The sequence below is a fragment of the Pleurodeles waltl genome, chromosome 5, assembly GCF_031143425.1.
Source record: "Pleurodeles waltl isolate 20211129_DDA chromosome 5, aPleWal1.hap1.20221129, whole genome shotgun sequence".
Lineage (NCBI taxonomy): Eukaryota > Metazoa > Chordata > Amphibia > Caudata > Salamandridae > Pleurodeles > Pleurodeles waltl.
Window position 1 is genome coordinate 1703579336 of NC_090444.1, and position 14245 is coordinate 1703593580.

Consider the following 14245-nt stretch of genomic DNA (forward strand, 5'->3'; position numbering starts at 1 on the left):
TACTGAAAAAACTGAGATGTTGCTATTGGGCACCTCAAACTTTTTTGACCCAGTCCGGTGGTGACCCGGATTTGCTGCCCCTCCCCATGCTATGGTAGAAACAATTAGGTATCTGGAAGTACAATTTGATGCTGCTCTGTCTTTTTGTCCACAAGCACCCGCTTTAGCAGGGATGTGTTAATTTAATAAAATCATTAAAGACGTTCTTTGATTATCTCCCATCAGCAGCAAAAAGGACAGTGGCTCATGCTTTGATAAAGTCTAGACTGTAACAGCCTGTATGTTGGCTCCTCCAAAGAGGCTGTCTACAAACTTGAAATTGTACAGCATGCAGCCGCAAGAGTAGTATTAAGACTTCCAAGCTATTCCTCTGCATCAGCTGTGCTGATGGCTTTACCCTGGCTACCAGTATACAAAAGGCTGCTTTTTAAATTACTTCTATTAACTTTCAGAGCATTTTGGTCCATAGGACCCAGATACTTATCGGCTAGTTCAATCAATCAATCATTTGTTAAGCGTGCTACTCACCCAGTAGGGTCTCAAGGCGCGGGGGGCTACTGCTCAAATAGCCAGGTCTTGAGATGCTTCCTGAAGGTCAGAAGGTCCTGGGTCAGGGGTAGGTTGACAGGGAGGGAGTTCCAAGTCTTGTCGGCGAGGTGGGAGAAGGATCTGCCACCGGTCGTGGTGTGGTGGATGCGGGGGACGTGGCGAGGTTGGCGGAGCAGGGCTGGCATGTCGGAACGTGGAAGTTGAGACGCTCGTTGAGGAAGGCAGGGCCGGCGTTGTGGAGAGCCTTGTGAGCGTGGATCAGGAGTTTGAAGATGATTCTAGTGTTGACCGGGAGCCAGTGGAGGTCTCTGAGGTGGGCTGAGATATGTTTGTGGCGAGAGAGGTTGAGGATGAGGCGTGCTGAGGCATTGTGAATGCGCTGATGTTTTCTCTGGAGCTTGGCCGTTGTTCCAGTGTAGAGAGCGTTGCCGTAGTCCAGTCTACTGCTGGCGAGGGCGTGGGTGACCGTTCTTCTGGTTTCAATGGGGATCCATCTGAAGGTCTTGCGAACTATGCGGAGGGTGTTAAAGCATGAGGATAAGATGGCATTGACTTGCTGGGTCATAATGAGCGATGAGTCCAGTATGAAGCCGAGCTTGCGTGCGTGGGTGGTGGGAGTTGGAGCGGCTCCTAGAGTGGCAGGCCACCAGGAGTCATCCCATGCTGATTTGTTGGAGCCGAAGAGGACGATCTCGGTCTTATCCAAGTTCAGTTTGAGGCAGCTTATCTCCATCCATTTGGCAGTGGTGTGAAGTCCGTTGTGGAGGTTGGTCTTTGTGGTGGTGGGGCTATTCGTGAGTGAGAGGATCAGTTGTGTGTCATACGCGGCTAGTTATATTCATTATATGACAATTAGGCCCCTGAGGTCCTCCTGGGCAAACCTCCTAAAGCCTGCCTGTTTCAGACTTAGGACACGAGGTGGCAAATCCTTTTCAATCCTAGGGCTTGGAACAAACTTCCTATTGCCCTAAGACTTACTGAATCAAAAGAAACCTTAAAAAGTCAGTTAAAAACCTAGCTTTTCACTATTCCGGATTTGCTCTGATACTCCATGATTGTTTTGATCTAAAAAGCTCCAGAGTTCAGTTCTTATGATTAAATGGCTTCTTCTCACAGTGTCAGGATGCTTCTTGGGGAGTGGCAGTTGTGCTTTATAAGAATCTAATTAATTCAATTCAGTTCTATTTTATGGTGTTTCGGGCACAGCATAGTCAGGTGGTATGAAATGTTGGTTCATTTTGATCATGGTCTATCTCTCCATGTCTTGAGGCGAGAGACTGGTCCTTCGCACTGTAACAGCTGCACCAGTTGCACTGAACATACATTCAGCAGACACACTGGCTACAGGACAAACTTTATTCCCAGCCTGCTGAGCTCTGGCCATTGGTGCATCTTTCCTTATCAATATACCAGTGGGTTTTAATACATATGCACATCTTTTGGGTTATCAGGATACTCCTAGAACATCCTCTCAATGGTCATTGGTGCTGCTCCTTGTTTGACCTCTTTTGCCTTCTCCTCTGCACTGGAAGACCTGCCACTTGAAACCAAGCCAATGAAGATGATGGGTCCAATTCTTCTGTTGCTGTTGTTGCAGGTGTTCTTGTGCCTGGTGTTGGCTGCCGTGATGAGACAAGACTGCCGTCTATGGAAGTTGAAGGCAGCACCCCAGAACCGTAAAGTGGAACTCTAAGTTCCAACAGTTCTTCTTAATGGTCTCTGGCTTGCTCAACAATCCTCCTCTTGTATTTTGAAACATCCCCTTCAGAAAGATGAATGAAAGTGGGAAGATGTTTTTGTAGCGTGGATCAAATAGGGCGGCACAGATCTACTCTTTGGATGAGATAACGTCATTTTGCAGCCTTGGATTACAAGTCAAGCAATAGCTTAAGCTCTCAACCAAGGTATGCCCTTCTACTTTTTTGTTCACATCTCCAAGTGCGAACCTTTCAGTCACCTTTTTTAGCTGGTTCTGCAGCAGATGCAACAACGGGATAGCATGGCCGATAGTACTGTCCTCCTTGCTAGCTTCCCGTGTGAAACTTTAAAAGGGAGTAGCATTTGTTGTCTGGGATTTGACTAGGCCCATTTGTCCATATCCATGGTGATAGCTTTCGCAATTGCATCCCATCCTCTATGAATGACATAGTCATTGATCCGTCTGTACTTCTCAAACAGACATTGCAAAATATTATAGGTCGAGTTCCAATGTGTTGACACAGCTCTGTATCAGGGCTTTACTTGCTACTCTATTTGCACGCTGAATAATCTGCAACTGCTTCTGTGCTTTAAAAGAATGGCTGAAAATGAGTGCAGATTCATCTGCAGGTGGTCTGTCTTTGTCTTCTTTTTTTAGAAAGTTTTGCACAACCAGGTTGATGCAGTGCACCAAATACAGGACACTGAAATACAGGACTCTTAAATAGCCACCATCTACCATAGTCTTAACTATGTTACTGACATTGTCTGTGGCGACCAATCCAATTTGGAGTCCTTCTGGGTTGTAGCCATTCAGACACTTCGCTGTTAAATTGGTTGAAGATGTTTGCAGCTATATGTGATTTCTCCTTGGGGAACATGGATACTGTTGCATGCCATCAAATGCTCTTAAAACTTTCTTCAGGACCAAGACCTGTAGACAGCTTTCGCTTTACCCCCGCAAAAGAGATCCAGTGTGCAGTGATGCACATGCAATCAGTTGCCTTGCAACTGGTCCATATGTCTGTCATCAGGTGGATAGTGCGGACAACACTTTGCTTCAAAGCCTGTCCTACCAATTGCAATACATTGTGATGCAGTGCTGGAATAGCAACTCTGGCAAAATAGGTCTGACTTGAAACCTTCCATTTCAGACAGATGGTTGCCACAAATTCTAAGAATCCCACTCTTTCCACAAAAGAAAAAGGGAGGAGGTACAGTGCTTACATTTTTGCCAGATTCTCATTGTGTAAACGTGCTATCAGTGGTTGCGGTAGAAGGGCACCTCCTGCCTAAACATGCATGTAATAGTAGCCTGGATTTTCTTCTTTTCTTGGACCACTGACACAGGTGACTTTCGAGAGTAACTTGCACCAACAAACTATAATGAAAAAAAGAATGGAGCACACTAGTAATAATTTGCTTCAAATAATAGTTAAAACCCTGGATCCTTTGGTTCTATTTAAACTTCCATAGACAACCCTAGTACAGTTCAAGTGAATAACAGTTCTGTGTACTGGCTCCAAGACTACACTATTTGAAATTCACATTTAATACAAAAAAGATACACATATATACATACAGATAAAACTAATAATAAAAATTGCAACAGAGAATTGAAGACATAAATATCACAAATTTGACACAACTCGTCTGAAAAGTACCTATTATTGATCTCCAAAGACTCAAAGTCAAAACACCCAAGTCCAAATAGTCCGTGGCACGGGTGTGTACTGTCCAATATGTTGACTTGAGGCAATACAGGTTCTTAGTATCCAATACGAAACAATTCGCTGCAGAATCCGAACCAAATTCAGCCGACACGTGATTCGTCCCCGAAGGGACTTTCTCAAGGCTGACAAAGTAAATTATAAAAGTCCTTAATGCAACTTAATGTCCCATTCATATTCCAACCATTGTCTGAAAACATGCTACCAGACAAAGCTTCATAAAAATCACCACAAGCGTGTCGAAATTCTAAAAACTATGAACCTTGTGAACACAGAGCCACTACACCAAGATCTCACAAACATCAAATGAAATCTGTGCAGCCTAAGTAAATGTGGAAACCAGCCTATTATTTCTAACCCAGTGGTATCTCTAATGTTAACCTTTGAGGGAAATAAATGTGGTTTTGGTTATTATACAAATGAACAACACACATAAGTTGATTTCATGCAGGTTAGTAATAGTTATATCACCAAAAAGGAGTGAGGATGCATAAGTCTCTGAGTGTTCGGATAGTCAAAATATTTGTTAGTACCATCTGTGATCGTATTCTAGTTATTACCCCAATGGGGGGAAGGTATTACAAAGTTCTGTACCTTGTCCCTTTGTATTTAGTATGAGCTGTTCAGGTTCTATTTATCCAGTAGGGTACAGGGGCACTACGCATCTGTAAAATGGCAGAGGCAATGTCCCATAACTTATCAAAACACCCACAATGTTTAACTAAGAATGTCCACATATAAATTTAACCAACCTGTGCTCATTTCTTTCCCAGTGGAAAAATTCCCGATGAAGTGCAATTGATTAACATGGCAAAACTGACATACAGTTTAAAGAGGTCGCTCTGTAATCCAGACACTATTTGATCTGTAACAAATTTAGAAATGAAGACAGGTTTGATAATCTTTATAGCACCAAGTTAATGCATTAACATAAATGAAACAGATAACCTCTAGGGAAAGAGCCCGCTAGTTCCAAGTATCTATGCGAATCCAAATTGGCCAATATGTTTAATATGTCATGGACATATCCATGCAGTGAAACTTCCCATCATTTAGACTGCTATACAGTCGACTCCTACCTTGCTACCGGCAATCCCTTCGTGGAAAAACGCCTTGTCGTACCGATACCGCGAAAACAAATGCCTCCGATGTTCACACTAATAAAGTCTGTAAGCCAAGGGAAAAGAGACGTAGGACTCATCCCTCGACACTCGTTTCCTGTTTCGTGACTCCTCCGAAATACTATTTCACCGTGACTTTCGAGAGTAAGGTGGGGGTAGACACAATGTGTGTCATGAGGCAATCACCAAATGCCATGGTGTCTCCATCTGACTCTGTCTTCTTGTGCCATTGTGAGGTCTCTGAGGAGGGTGATTCTGGTGCACTGCTGGAGACAGGGCTGTTTTACATGAGTACGTCACCCTCTTCGTCCTCAACTTGCACTGTGATTTGACTAGTTGTAGCTGATGTTTCCTGGCTCTCCTTGCCTTCACCACGACCACGTTCAGCAATTTTTTAAAAATGCTCCTCCCACCGGATTGAGTGATGTTTTTTTCATACGGGTCGTCTGGCCTCCAGATTCATAATGTGAACCAGGCTTACCTCGGTGAACACTTGTGTGGCAAAAGGAGCATATTGCAATGTTCTCCTCTTGTTTGCTAGTCATAAAAAGTTCCAAACTGGGAAGAAGTATTTTTTTTACTGGGCCAATGCCTAAAGTAGGGTGGGTGGGTGTGTTGATTGTCTCACAGCAGTGCATACTTCTACTGAGGTAGGGGTTGGTGAAGGTCTCAGCTGAGGCCTAACAAATATGGAAGCTGGCAGTATTACCTGTACCACATGCCTCAGAGCAGGTTGGATAGTAATGTTGGACTCCTCTATGCCAACTTCCACAATGACTGGTTTGTCGTCATCATCCTCCTCATCACCCCTTTATATGATTCTTAAGCTCTCTCAGACTTTTCTTTTCCCTTGCCTCTCCGTGCATCTCCCTATCATCATCATCAGAAGTGGTGCTTGGAGAAGATCGTGGAATAGTACCCTTCATTTTCCTTGCTGGAGGGACATCTGGGAGCCAATGATTCTAAAAGAGGGGGGTCTTGCTTGGCAGGAAGCTCGGCCTACAGTTCTGCTTCAACTTCAGGAAGATTTATTATTGCTGTCCACTTTACTCAATGGCCTTCATTAAAACCTTGGCGGTCAAAGACCTCCAGGGCTGTTCCGTCTGAAGCACCGCCAACAGGCTGGCGGTGCTTTCCTTGGGATTACGACCGTGGCGGAAACATTGGTCCCGGCAGATGTAATCCCCCAGGGCAGCACTGCTTGCAGTGCTGACCAGGGGCTTACGAGTCCCCCTCCCGCCATGAAAAGGCTGGCGGAAGGGGAGTCACGGGCCCCCTGGGGGCCCACGGCACTGCCCATGCCCCCCCTGCCATGGCCCCATGGAGCTTTTCACTGTCTGCATAGCAGACTGTGAAAAGCGCGACAGGTACAACTGCACCCGTTGCACCGCCGCAACACCGCACGCTCAATTTGGAAACTAGGTTTCAGCCTGCCGGCCCAGCTGGGATGTCATTATGGCCACCGTGGGAGTGCGGCCGCATTGGCGGCCGCACGGAGGATACAACTTGGTGGGTGGCGGTTGCCACCCGCCAAAGTTGTAATGAGGGCCAATGACTGGGTACTACTTTGCAAAAAGGACAAATCAAATTCAGCATCACTGCTTGCCCGCGTTACCATGATTGCAGTGGTTGCCTCACTGACAGACATGGTCTTGGGCTTTGTTTAGGGTAGTGCTGTTCGTGCAGGAGTGCTGCTCCCAGGATCTTCTCCGGAGGCCGGTGTAGCAGGCACAGGTCTCCCGAAAAAGATTGCGGTAAGCACGCCACTGGTGGAAAGCTGCTTCTTCTCACTTACCACTTTCTTGGGAGCATCTTTCTTTAGGGCCGTCTTAATGCTCTCATTTGGCAGTAGTACTAAGCTGCACAAACAGAAGGGATTGGAGAACAGAAATCACTGTACAGGTCTTCTCTTTGGTATACTGTGGGTGTTGTCTCTTCTTCTTTTGTGCACCTAAAAACAACTAAGCAGGAAAAAAGAACATGTAGTTAGTGAAATGTGGTATTCTTTCAGGTTAAAATAGTACAGAGAAATGCAATATTAGTGTGGTTGGTTACTTATGCAATAAATAACAATTTATCCAATCATTGTAAGGTCAAACCACCACCACCATACCATAAACTTTCATTATAAATCAGGCAACACAACATACAGATATAGCTTTTTGCTTTATCTCCATCTGTTTGAAGGAGACACCTGCAGTAGTCAGAGAGTTGCATGGGAAAATGGAAAATTTATTTAAAAACCTATGACGGTATGGTGGTCCAGGGGAAATGGAATCATCTTTAAAAAAATGAAACATGCTTCTGATTTGTCTGCCGTGGACTGCAGCCAGGGTGTCCAGGAGAAAATGGAATTATACCTAAATAAACTGAAGCTGTAGCACGGCTGTGTGCCTATGGTGGATAGGTCAAGGCAAAATGCAAAGAAAAAAAGTAAATACATTTAAGATATAAAAAATAAAATACAAACATCTTACAAATGAAACAATCTAAAATAAAAAGTAAAAAAATTAAATTAAAATTAAGAAATTACTATTATAAAAAAATAAAAAATAAAAATATACAAATAAAATAAAATATAAAATAAAATAAAGCTAATTGAAGTAAAATTTTAAAAAAGATGTAATAACATTTGTTATCAATAGTTACCGATGTTTGTATGACGAGAAGAAAGAAACCTATTGTGAGGCAAGGAGGTGCAAAATAGCTATAACAATTATACAACAACTCACATCCTCCTCTGCCATCAAATATTATCCCACAACATATACACTTTTTGCAAAAAAATTAAATGCATACAATAGTCTAACATCCTGATTTAGGTATAATGCATTCTCTCACCCTAGTTTCCCTGATACCTGCTGCTCAGCCAGTGTGTGTGTGTGTGTGATGTCACAGAATGTTTATGCACGCCTGGAAATATCAGTTGGAGAGAGTGGGCTGAGCAGCAGGATGCTGCTCCTGGTGGGACATTGATATAGCGTTGAGATGATACCTGTAACTAAGACTTTATTCTTCAAATCATAAAACCTACATTACCTACCCACTAATGATCTATCTTTGATTGCAACAAATAGCCAACCTTTTTTAATTAATCCAATGCCACCCTTACATAAATGAAGTTTTGAAACCATATACCACAGAACCATTTATTTCATGCAGTGATGACTACTAGTACTGGGCCTACTGACTAGATGGCCTGTTGGAAGTCTAGGCCATATGGTAAATAAATGAATATTTCAAATTTAACAAACATGGAGAATTGAGCTGTGCAACCATTTTCCTTTACAAAGGTGAAAAATCAATGAAATGCTAAATAAATAACTAGGCCCCTACTTTAACTCCAGGCCACCCACCACTATAAAATGTAAAAATCTAATTAAAGCACAAAAAAATACTGGTGCATGTCCAAAAACACAAATAATACCCTTATACAATAGTTTTTTAATTTACTTGTGTGATATCACAAACGCAAAGTCCTTAAATCCAAAGGTATATTTCCAGGAAACGAAGAGAGTGATCCTTTCACCTCAAAATCCAAGTGAAAAGTGACAAGGAGATGGACAAAGCACTGGGTGGAGCCTGCTGGACAAGAACAGGAAGTTGGAGTCTCTGGGGCACTTCCTTCCTGTTGGAAAAAAAAGGCTTCACATTCAAAAGAACTCGAAGGGTCCATTGCAGAAGAAAATCCACTCAAAAACCAATTTTGAGTAGATTTAGATGCACCTCAAGTAGAAAGTCTACCTAAGGTGTGGCTGCACTCATGAGCCGCTCTGATTATACCATTGTCGCGGCCAGAAGCGGTGACAGCGGGAGCACCGTTTTGGATGCGCTCGCTCGCGGCCTGAGAAAATCATATACTTCACATTACCATACAACATTCTTTTAAAGTCAGACCAATTGGTATTTTAAAAGTGTGTTCTTTTTTTGCAGAGGTTATTGTTGCTTTACAACATCAAAAAAGGTTTATAATGTGGCTGTTTGATTAAAGTACAAGTTTATAGCTACAGGAAATATGTTGTTATCGTAGGCCAGCACTTTCAATTTGACTGAATGGATTTGTCTTTTTTTAGCAGCTGCGTTGCACTGATAGGAAATCATATTTTTCATGCAAAACAGAATATATTTTCAAAGATTTTCAACATTTTTGAGTTTATGTTAGTCACAGAATCAGATAGCAATGTTCTGATTTTATAGCATGACTTTGTGGATCATCACATGATGTAAAGTTCCCTGACAAGTCATAAAAGTGGAAATGGCTGCAAAATTACCTGAAATCCCCAAGTCACAAAATGCCAGATTAACTGTCATGAGCTCCGCGGGTCTCAGCTTCTTTTTCTTTTTTGCAGATAAAACAATAACGTATCCATTACCCACAGTTGACAGAACACCTGCAAGAAAAACAGAGTACATAACTCCATACAGGCTGCAGCTTGAAAGAAATGGGCAAAATATAATTCAAAGAAAAAAATATTGATCTAAACCCTGCAGGGATGTCCTTTAGTATGCACTGATCTCTAACAAGGAATGTGGCTAATTTAATAGATTACATTCAACAGCTAGCTTCTTTTACCGGACCAATGTTTATCTATCCATCCATCCGTCCATCCTTTAGTCTATCTATCTATCTATCTATCTATCTATCTATCTATCTATCTATCTATCTATCTATCTATCTATCTATCTATCTATCTATCTATCTATCTATCTATCTATGTATCTATCTATCTACCTGCCTGTCTATCTATTCACCTGCCTGTCTGTCTGTTGCTCCTCAACTGAAGAAAAGTTATAGTCATTATCTAAATTCTAAGATCAACTGATCCTGGGCACTAAGATGCACCAACAGATTTGCCCTCAAAAATAAAATCCTAGAATTTGTTTTATAGCTGGCATGTTATAGGTCCTCTTTGTAAGTGTGCAAGTATTATGGTGTTAGATATATAAAAAGAGTCATTCTTCAACATGAAAACAAGAAATCCTATGCAAACATATAGCCATTTCATAAATTCCAAACTGAACCTGTTGGACTTCAGCTACGGGACCACATGTACAAAGTTTTAGGTGGCCAATAGACCATACCCTGTTTGATAATGTCTGCACCGGTTTCCACAGCTCCCACAAGTCAATCGTCAATGGTTGCCTTTGACAGGTTCCAGAAGCATGCTTTGCACCCTGAGCCATTGCCTGACAGATTAATTGGCTCAGACATTGGCCAAGTCTATTGGGTTCTAGGTTGGGCATTGCTTCAGAAAGATTCTTCTGGGGTCGATGAGATATGCTCCAGGCAAATATTCTGTGCTCAGTGCTGAAAACACCACTCCTGATCACCCTAAGCCCTACATAAGAATGTGGTAGACAGCAGCAGAGCTTTAACAAGATGGCCATCTAGACGTGTTTCTGGCGAGCCTACTGAACTTCAACCCCTCTGGTGCCTGTTGTGACTCCCCCCCCTCCACTCCCACAAGTCGCCAATGGCAAAAACCGGTGCTGGTAAGGGGTATCCAAGAACCATTCAACGTGTTGGAGCAGATATGCTAATATGAGAATATGCTAATGACTTGTGTATACATACTAATGAAAAGATATATATTAATAAATGAAATAACGTGTAATGTGCAAAATGCGCCCACGGGGAGTGGTCACCATCTGTGCTAAAAGTACTAAATACTGTGAAATGTTTTAAAGTTTGTATTAATATATCATAATTAACGATATAATCTATGTTTTGTAATGCCATATGTTCTTAGTTTAGCCGGAGGCCTAGTCAGCTCTAGGCCTTGCCTGCTTAAACATGGAGACGCGATGAGCTGCCGCAGACTGGAACTGGAGAGAAGAACCTTGAACTGTACAGAGTTCAACTTTGAGCTCTGCTAATAGAAAACTGCAAACTCACCAGCGGACAGGAGACGATCAGAACAAAGTGATACAATTATGTGTAGAAGTAGTCTAAATGTACTTTCCCAGGACTTGAACAATGGAGCTACAGACTAAGAGCTGGGAGCAACAATTTTGTTACCTGAAGAACCGGATGATGTTCTCATCGACAGAAGAACCAATCATGTTAATGGAACTTGACTCTCAAAATAACACAGACAAGTGGTAAACAAAAATTATAGGTTAGAGTCATAACCCCTGATAAGGTTGACCAATGGGCAAATTGTGAGACGGACTGAGAGACCCTAATAAAAGGCATGACATGAGAGGAAAAATCAGAACGGAGAGGCGAAAGTTGATGACGTCAGGAGACGCTATCCGAAGAGCTGAAACTTGGGCTTGCTTCTGTGATCCTGAGCCTTGCTGATGACTAATGACCTGGAGACGAAGTCTGACTCGTTGCTGATCTATCTTGGATAGGTAGCTATAACCTGACTGACTAATAAATGCCGATCTTTCTAGGTACTAACTGCAGTGTTTAAAGTGTTTTTCTCTTCTAGATAGATTTTCCAAATTAATGATTTTTGACTAAATAGTTTTAGCATGAAGACCCACATGCTGATGCTAATCTGGAGATAGGTTGGCTGACAAGAGTGGCTGAGGGTGACTTAGACTGATTGACTTACATTGCTGAATCATTCGATATATTACGAATTGCTATTTGCTTGTTTAACGTTGATTGCATATTAACAAGTGATGAGAATTTATTGCTTATGTTGGTAATAAAGGAAATTGGTAATCATGATATGGTTAAATAAAGTTTTATGAGTAGAGTTGAAACCAATAGGGAATAAACAGAACTAACTTTCATATGAGTCATGGTGTTTTTTTGCGGATTAGATTAATTCATGGATATTTGAGTCGATCAGATTGAATTTTTGAAGTTTTCTTTTACTCGCTATACTTGACTAGGATACCCTATGCGATCCAAAAGATTCATCGACCTATACGCGTCCCCTTGTATGATTATTTACTAAGGACAAGGCGCGCCAGCAAACACAAGTGTCCAGAAACCAAATAAGTTGAAAATGAAATCTGTATATAGACATATATTGTTACTGGTTTGGACTTTGATTTTAAAAGCTTCATGCTTTCACCTCTCGATGTAGACCTCTTAATGGGTTATAACTGATGCTTTTCTCTCATTCTCCTATCTTAAAATAGGGGCTTTTCCTTATGGAACACGTTTAAATGCTAGTGTTCTTTTATTGATTGTTTGTGATTGCCTTGGTTGGTTTAATTGAATTGATGGTATTTATTGTTGATCCTGCTAAAAAAAGTCAATAACTTGAACCTTTAATAATGCTTTGAAGCACACAGACTCTCACCATTGACTCCAAAAGATTAAAATTGAAGCTATGATAACTAGTTAATTTGATTTGCAGCTCCTAGTTAATCTCATCTGTGCCCAAGGTCTGTCTGCCTGCACAAGCCAGGACTGCTGCTTTGATGAGTTGATCATGTCATAAGCCAAATATTTAACTAAAGTCCCCGCTTTACCACAAACAGAAAAGATCCATCACCACTAGAACTGATTGCACACACTTTATAAGTTTTAGTCAGTCTCTCTGGTCTCAATATTGTATAATGGTTAGTTCTGCACAAATTACTGCCCAATACGTTCACATAAAATAAATGTTTTCAATGTGAGATTACTTGTTCATTGTACTATTGCTGTATTGTACTGGTTATTGTGTTTAGTGTTTTTCACATTTATATTACATTTTATTTGGCATAAGATATTTTATCCATATGAGATATTAATAAAATTATGTTTACACAACCTTTGGCAGGGCATTTATACTTTAGTGTTACTATAATACAAGTATTGCACTGTACCTACTGATTATTTCATAGAAAACTGAAGCAAATGTTGCACTGTGTGCAGGCTCAACCCTCACCCGTACCTTATTAAATGTTTGACTGCTTATCCCCATCTACCCAGAGTCATTAATACTTACTTGAGACTAACTTTCTCATTTGGACTTGGTCTCTTGAGCTGTGAGATTCCTATTTGACATTGGTTGCTAGTGGCAATATCGGAGTTAGTGCCTCAGTGAGCATGCTTTTCAAGTACAATACATTTTCCTTCCTAAAATCTCCTACTGCAGAAATTAACTTAATTTAGGAAACAGAAGAGACTGATTACAAGAATATGACTGTTAAGGCATTAAAAGAGTAGAGCAGAGTGAGCTGAGACAAAGATCCTAGTGAGCAAGGCTTTCTTGCTAAACTCCTTGTTAAGGGAACAGACTGTGTATGGGGCGGAGTTAACTGAAAATGAGATAGCCGTTAGACATCTGAGTTCGCATTGGACTAAAACAACCAAGGACCCACAAAACAAATTAACCTCCAGATTATGAAGGAAGATTTGGAGACCGCTAAAGCCCAATGAGCTAAAAAATAGAAAGGGAGACAAGAAACACACAGATACCAAAGAGAAGGAACAGCACTGGGTTCACTTTATGTAAGGGACCTGGGCCTCATTTAGAATGGGGTGATCTTTGGAAAAATAATATTTTTCCTGACTGTCCTACTCTTGGCTTCATTTTGAGATGCAGAAACACTTAGGGCCAGATGTAGGAAACTGTTTGCGACTCGCAAACGGCAAAAAATGCCGTTTGCGAGTCGCAAACCGGAGTTTCCTATGCAGAAATGCATTTTGCGAGTCGGGACCAACTCGCAAAATGCATTTCTGTTCCCTTCCTATTTGCGATTCGCAGTGGTATGTAATTCCATTTGCGACTGCGTATGCGGTCGCAAATGGAGTCGCAGTTACCATCCACTTGAAGTGGATGGTAACCCACTCGCAAATTGGAAGGGGTCCCCATGGGACCCCTTCCCCTTTGTGAATGGACCACAAAATATTTTTTCAGGGCAAGGGACCACTACCTGCCCAGAAAAAATTCCGAAACTAAAGGATTTTTTTTTAAGTGCAGCTCGTTTTCCTTTAAGGAAAAGGGGCTACACTTAAAAAAAAAAAAACTGCTTTATTGATAAGCAGTCACAAACATGGAGGTCTGCTGACTACAGCAGGCCTCCATGTTAGCGAGTGCCCATAGTCGCTATTGGCCGCAATTTGCGACCCACCTCATTAATATTAATGAGGTGGGTCTTTGCGACCTCATAGCGACTCGCAGACGGTGTCTGAGACACCGTTCTGCATACCAAATTGCGAGTTGCAATTTGCGAGTCGGAAGGACTCGCAAA

The 14245-nt window shown here is 41.7% G+C and overlaps 1 protein-coding gene across 1 annotated transcript in view; it reads right to left on the reverse strand.

The window, feature by feature from the left end:
- OPN5 (opsin 5) overlaps window positions 1-14245 on the reverse strand; it is a 344280-nt gene that overhangs the window by 130966 nt on the left and 199069 nt on the right. The window contains exon 3 of the mRNA XM_069236052.1: window positions 9370-9489. Coding sequence (XP_069092153.1) covers window positions 9370-9489 — 120 coding nt within the window. The remainder of the gene's footprint in view (window positions 1-9369; window positions 9490-14245) is intronic.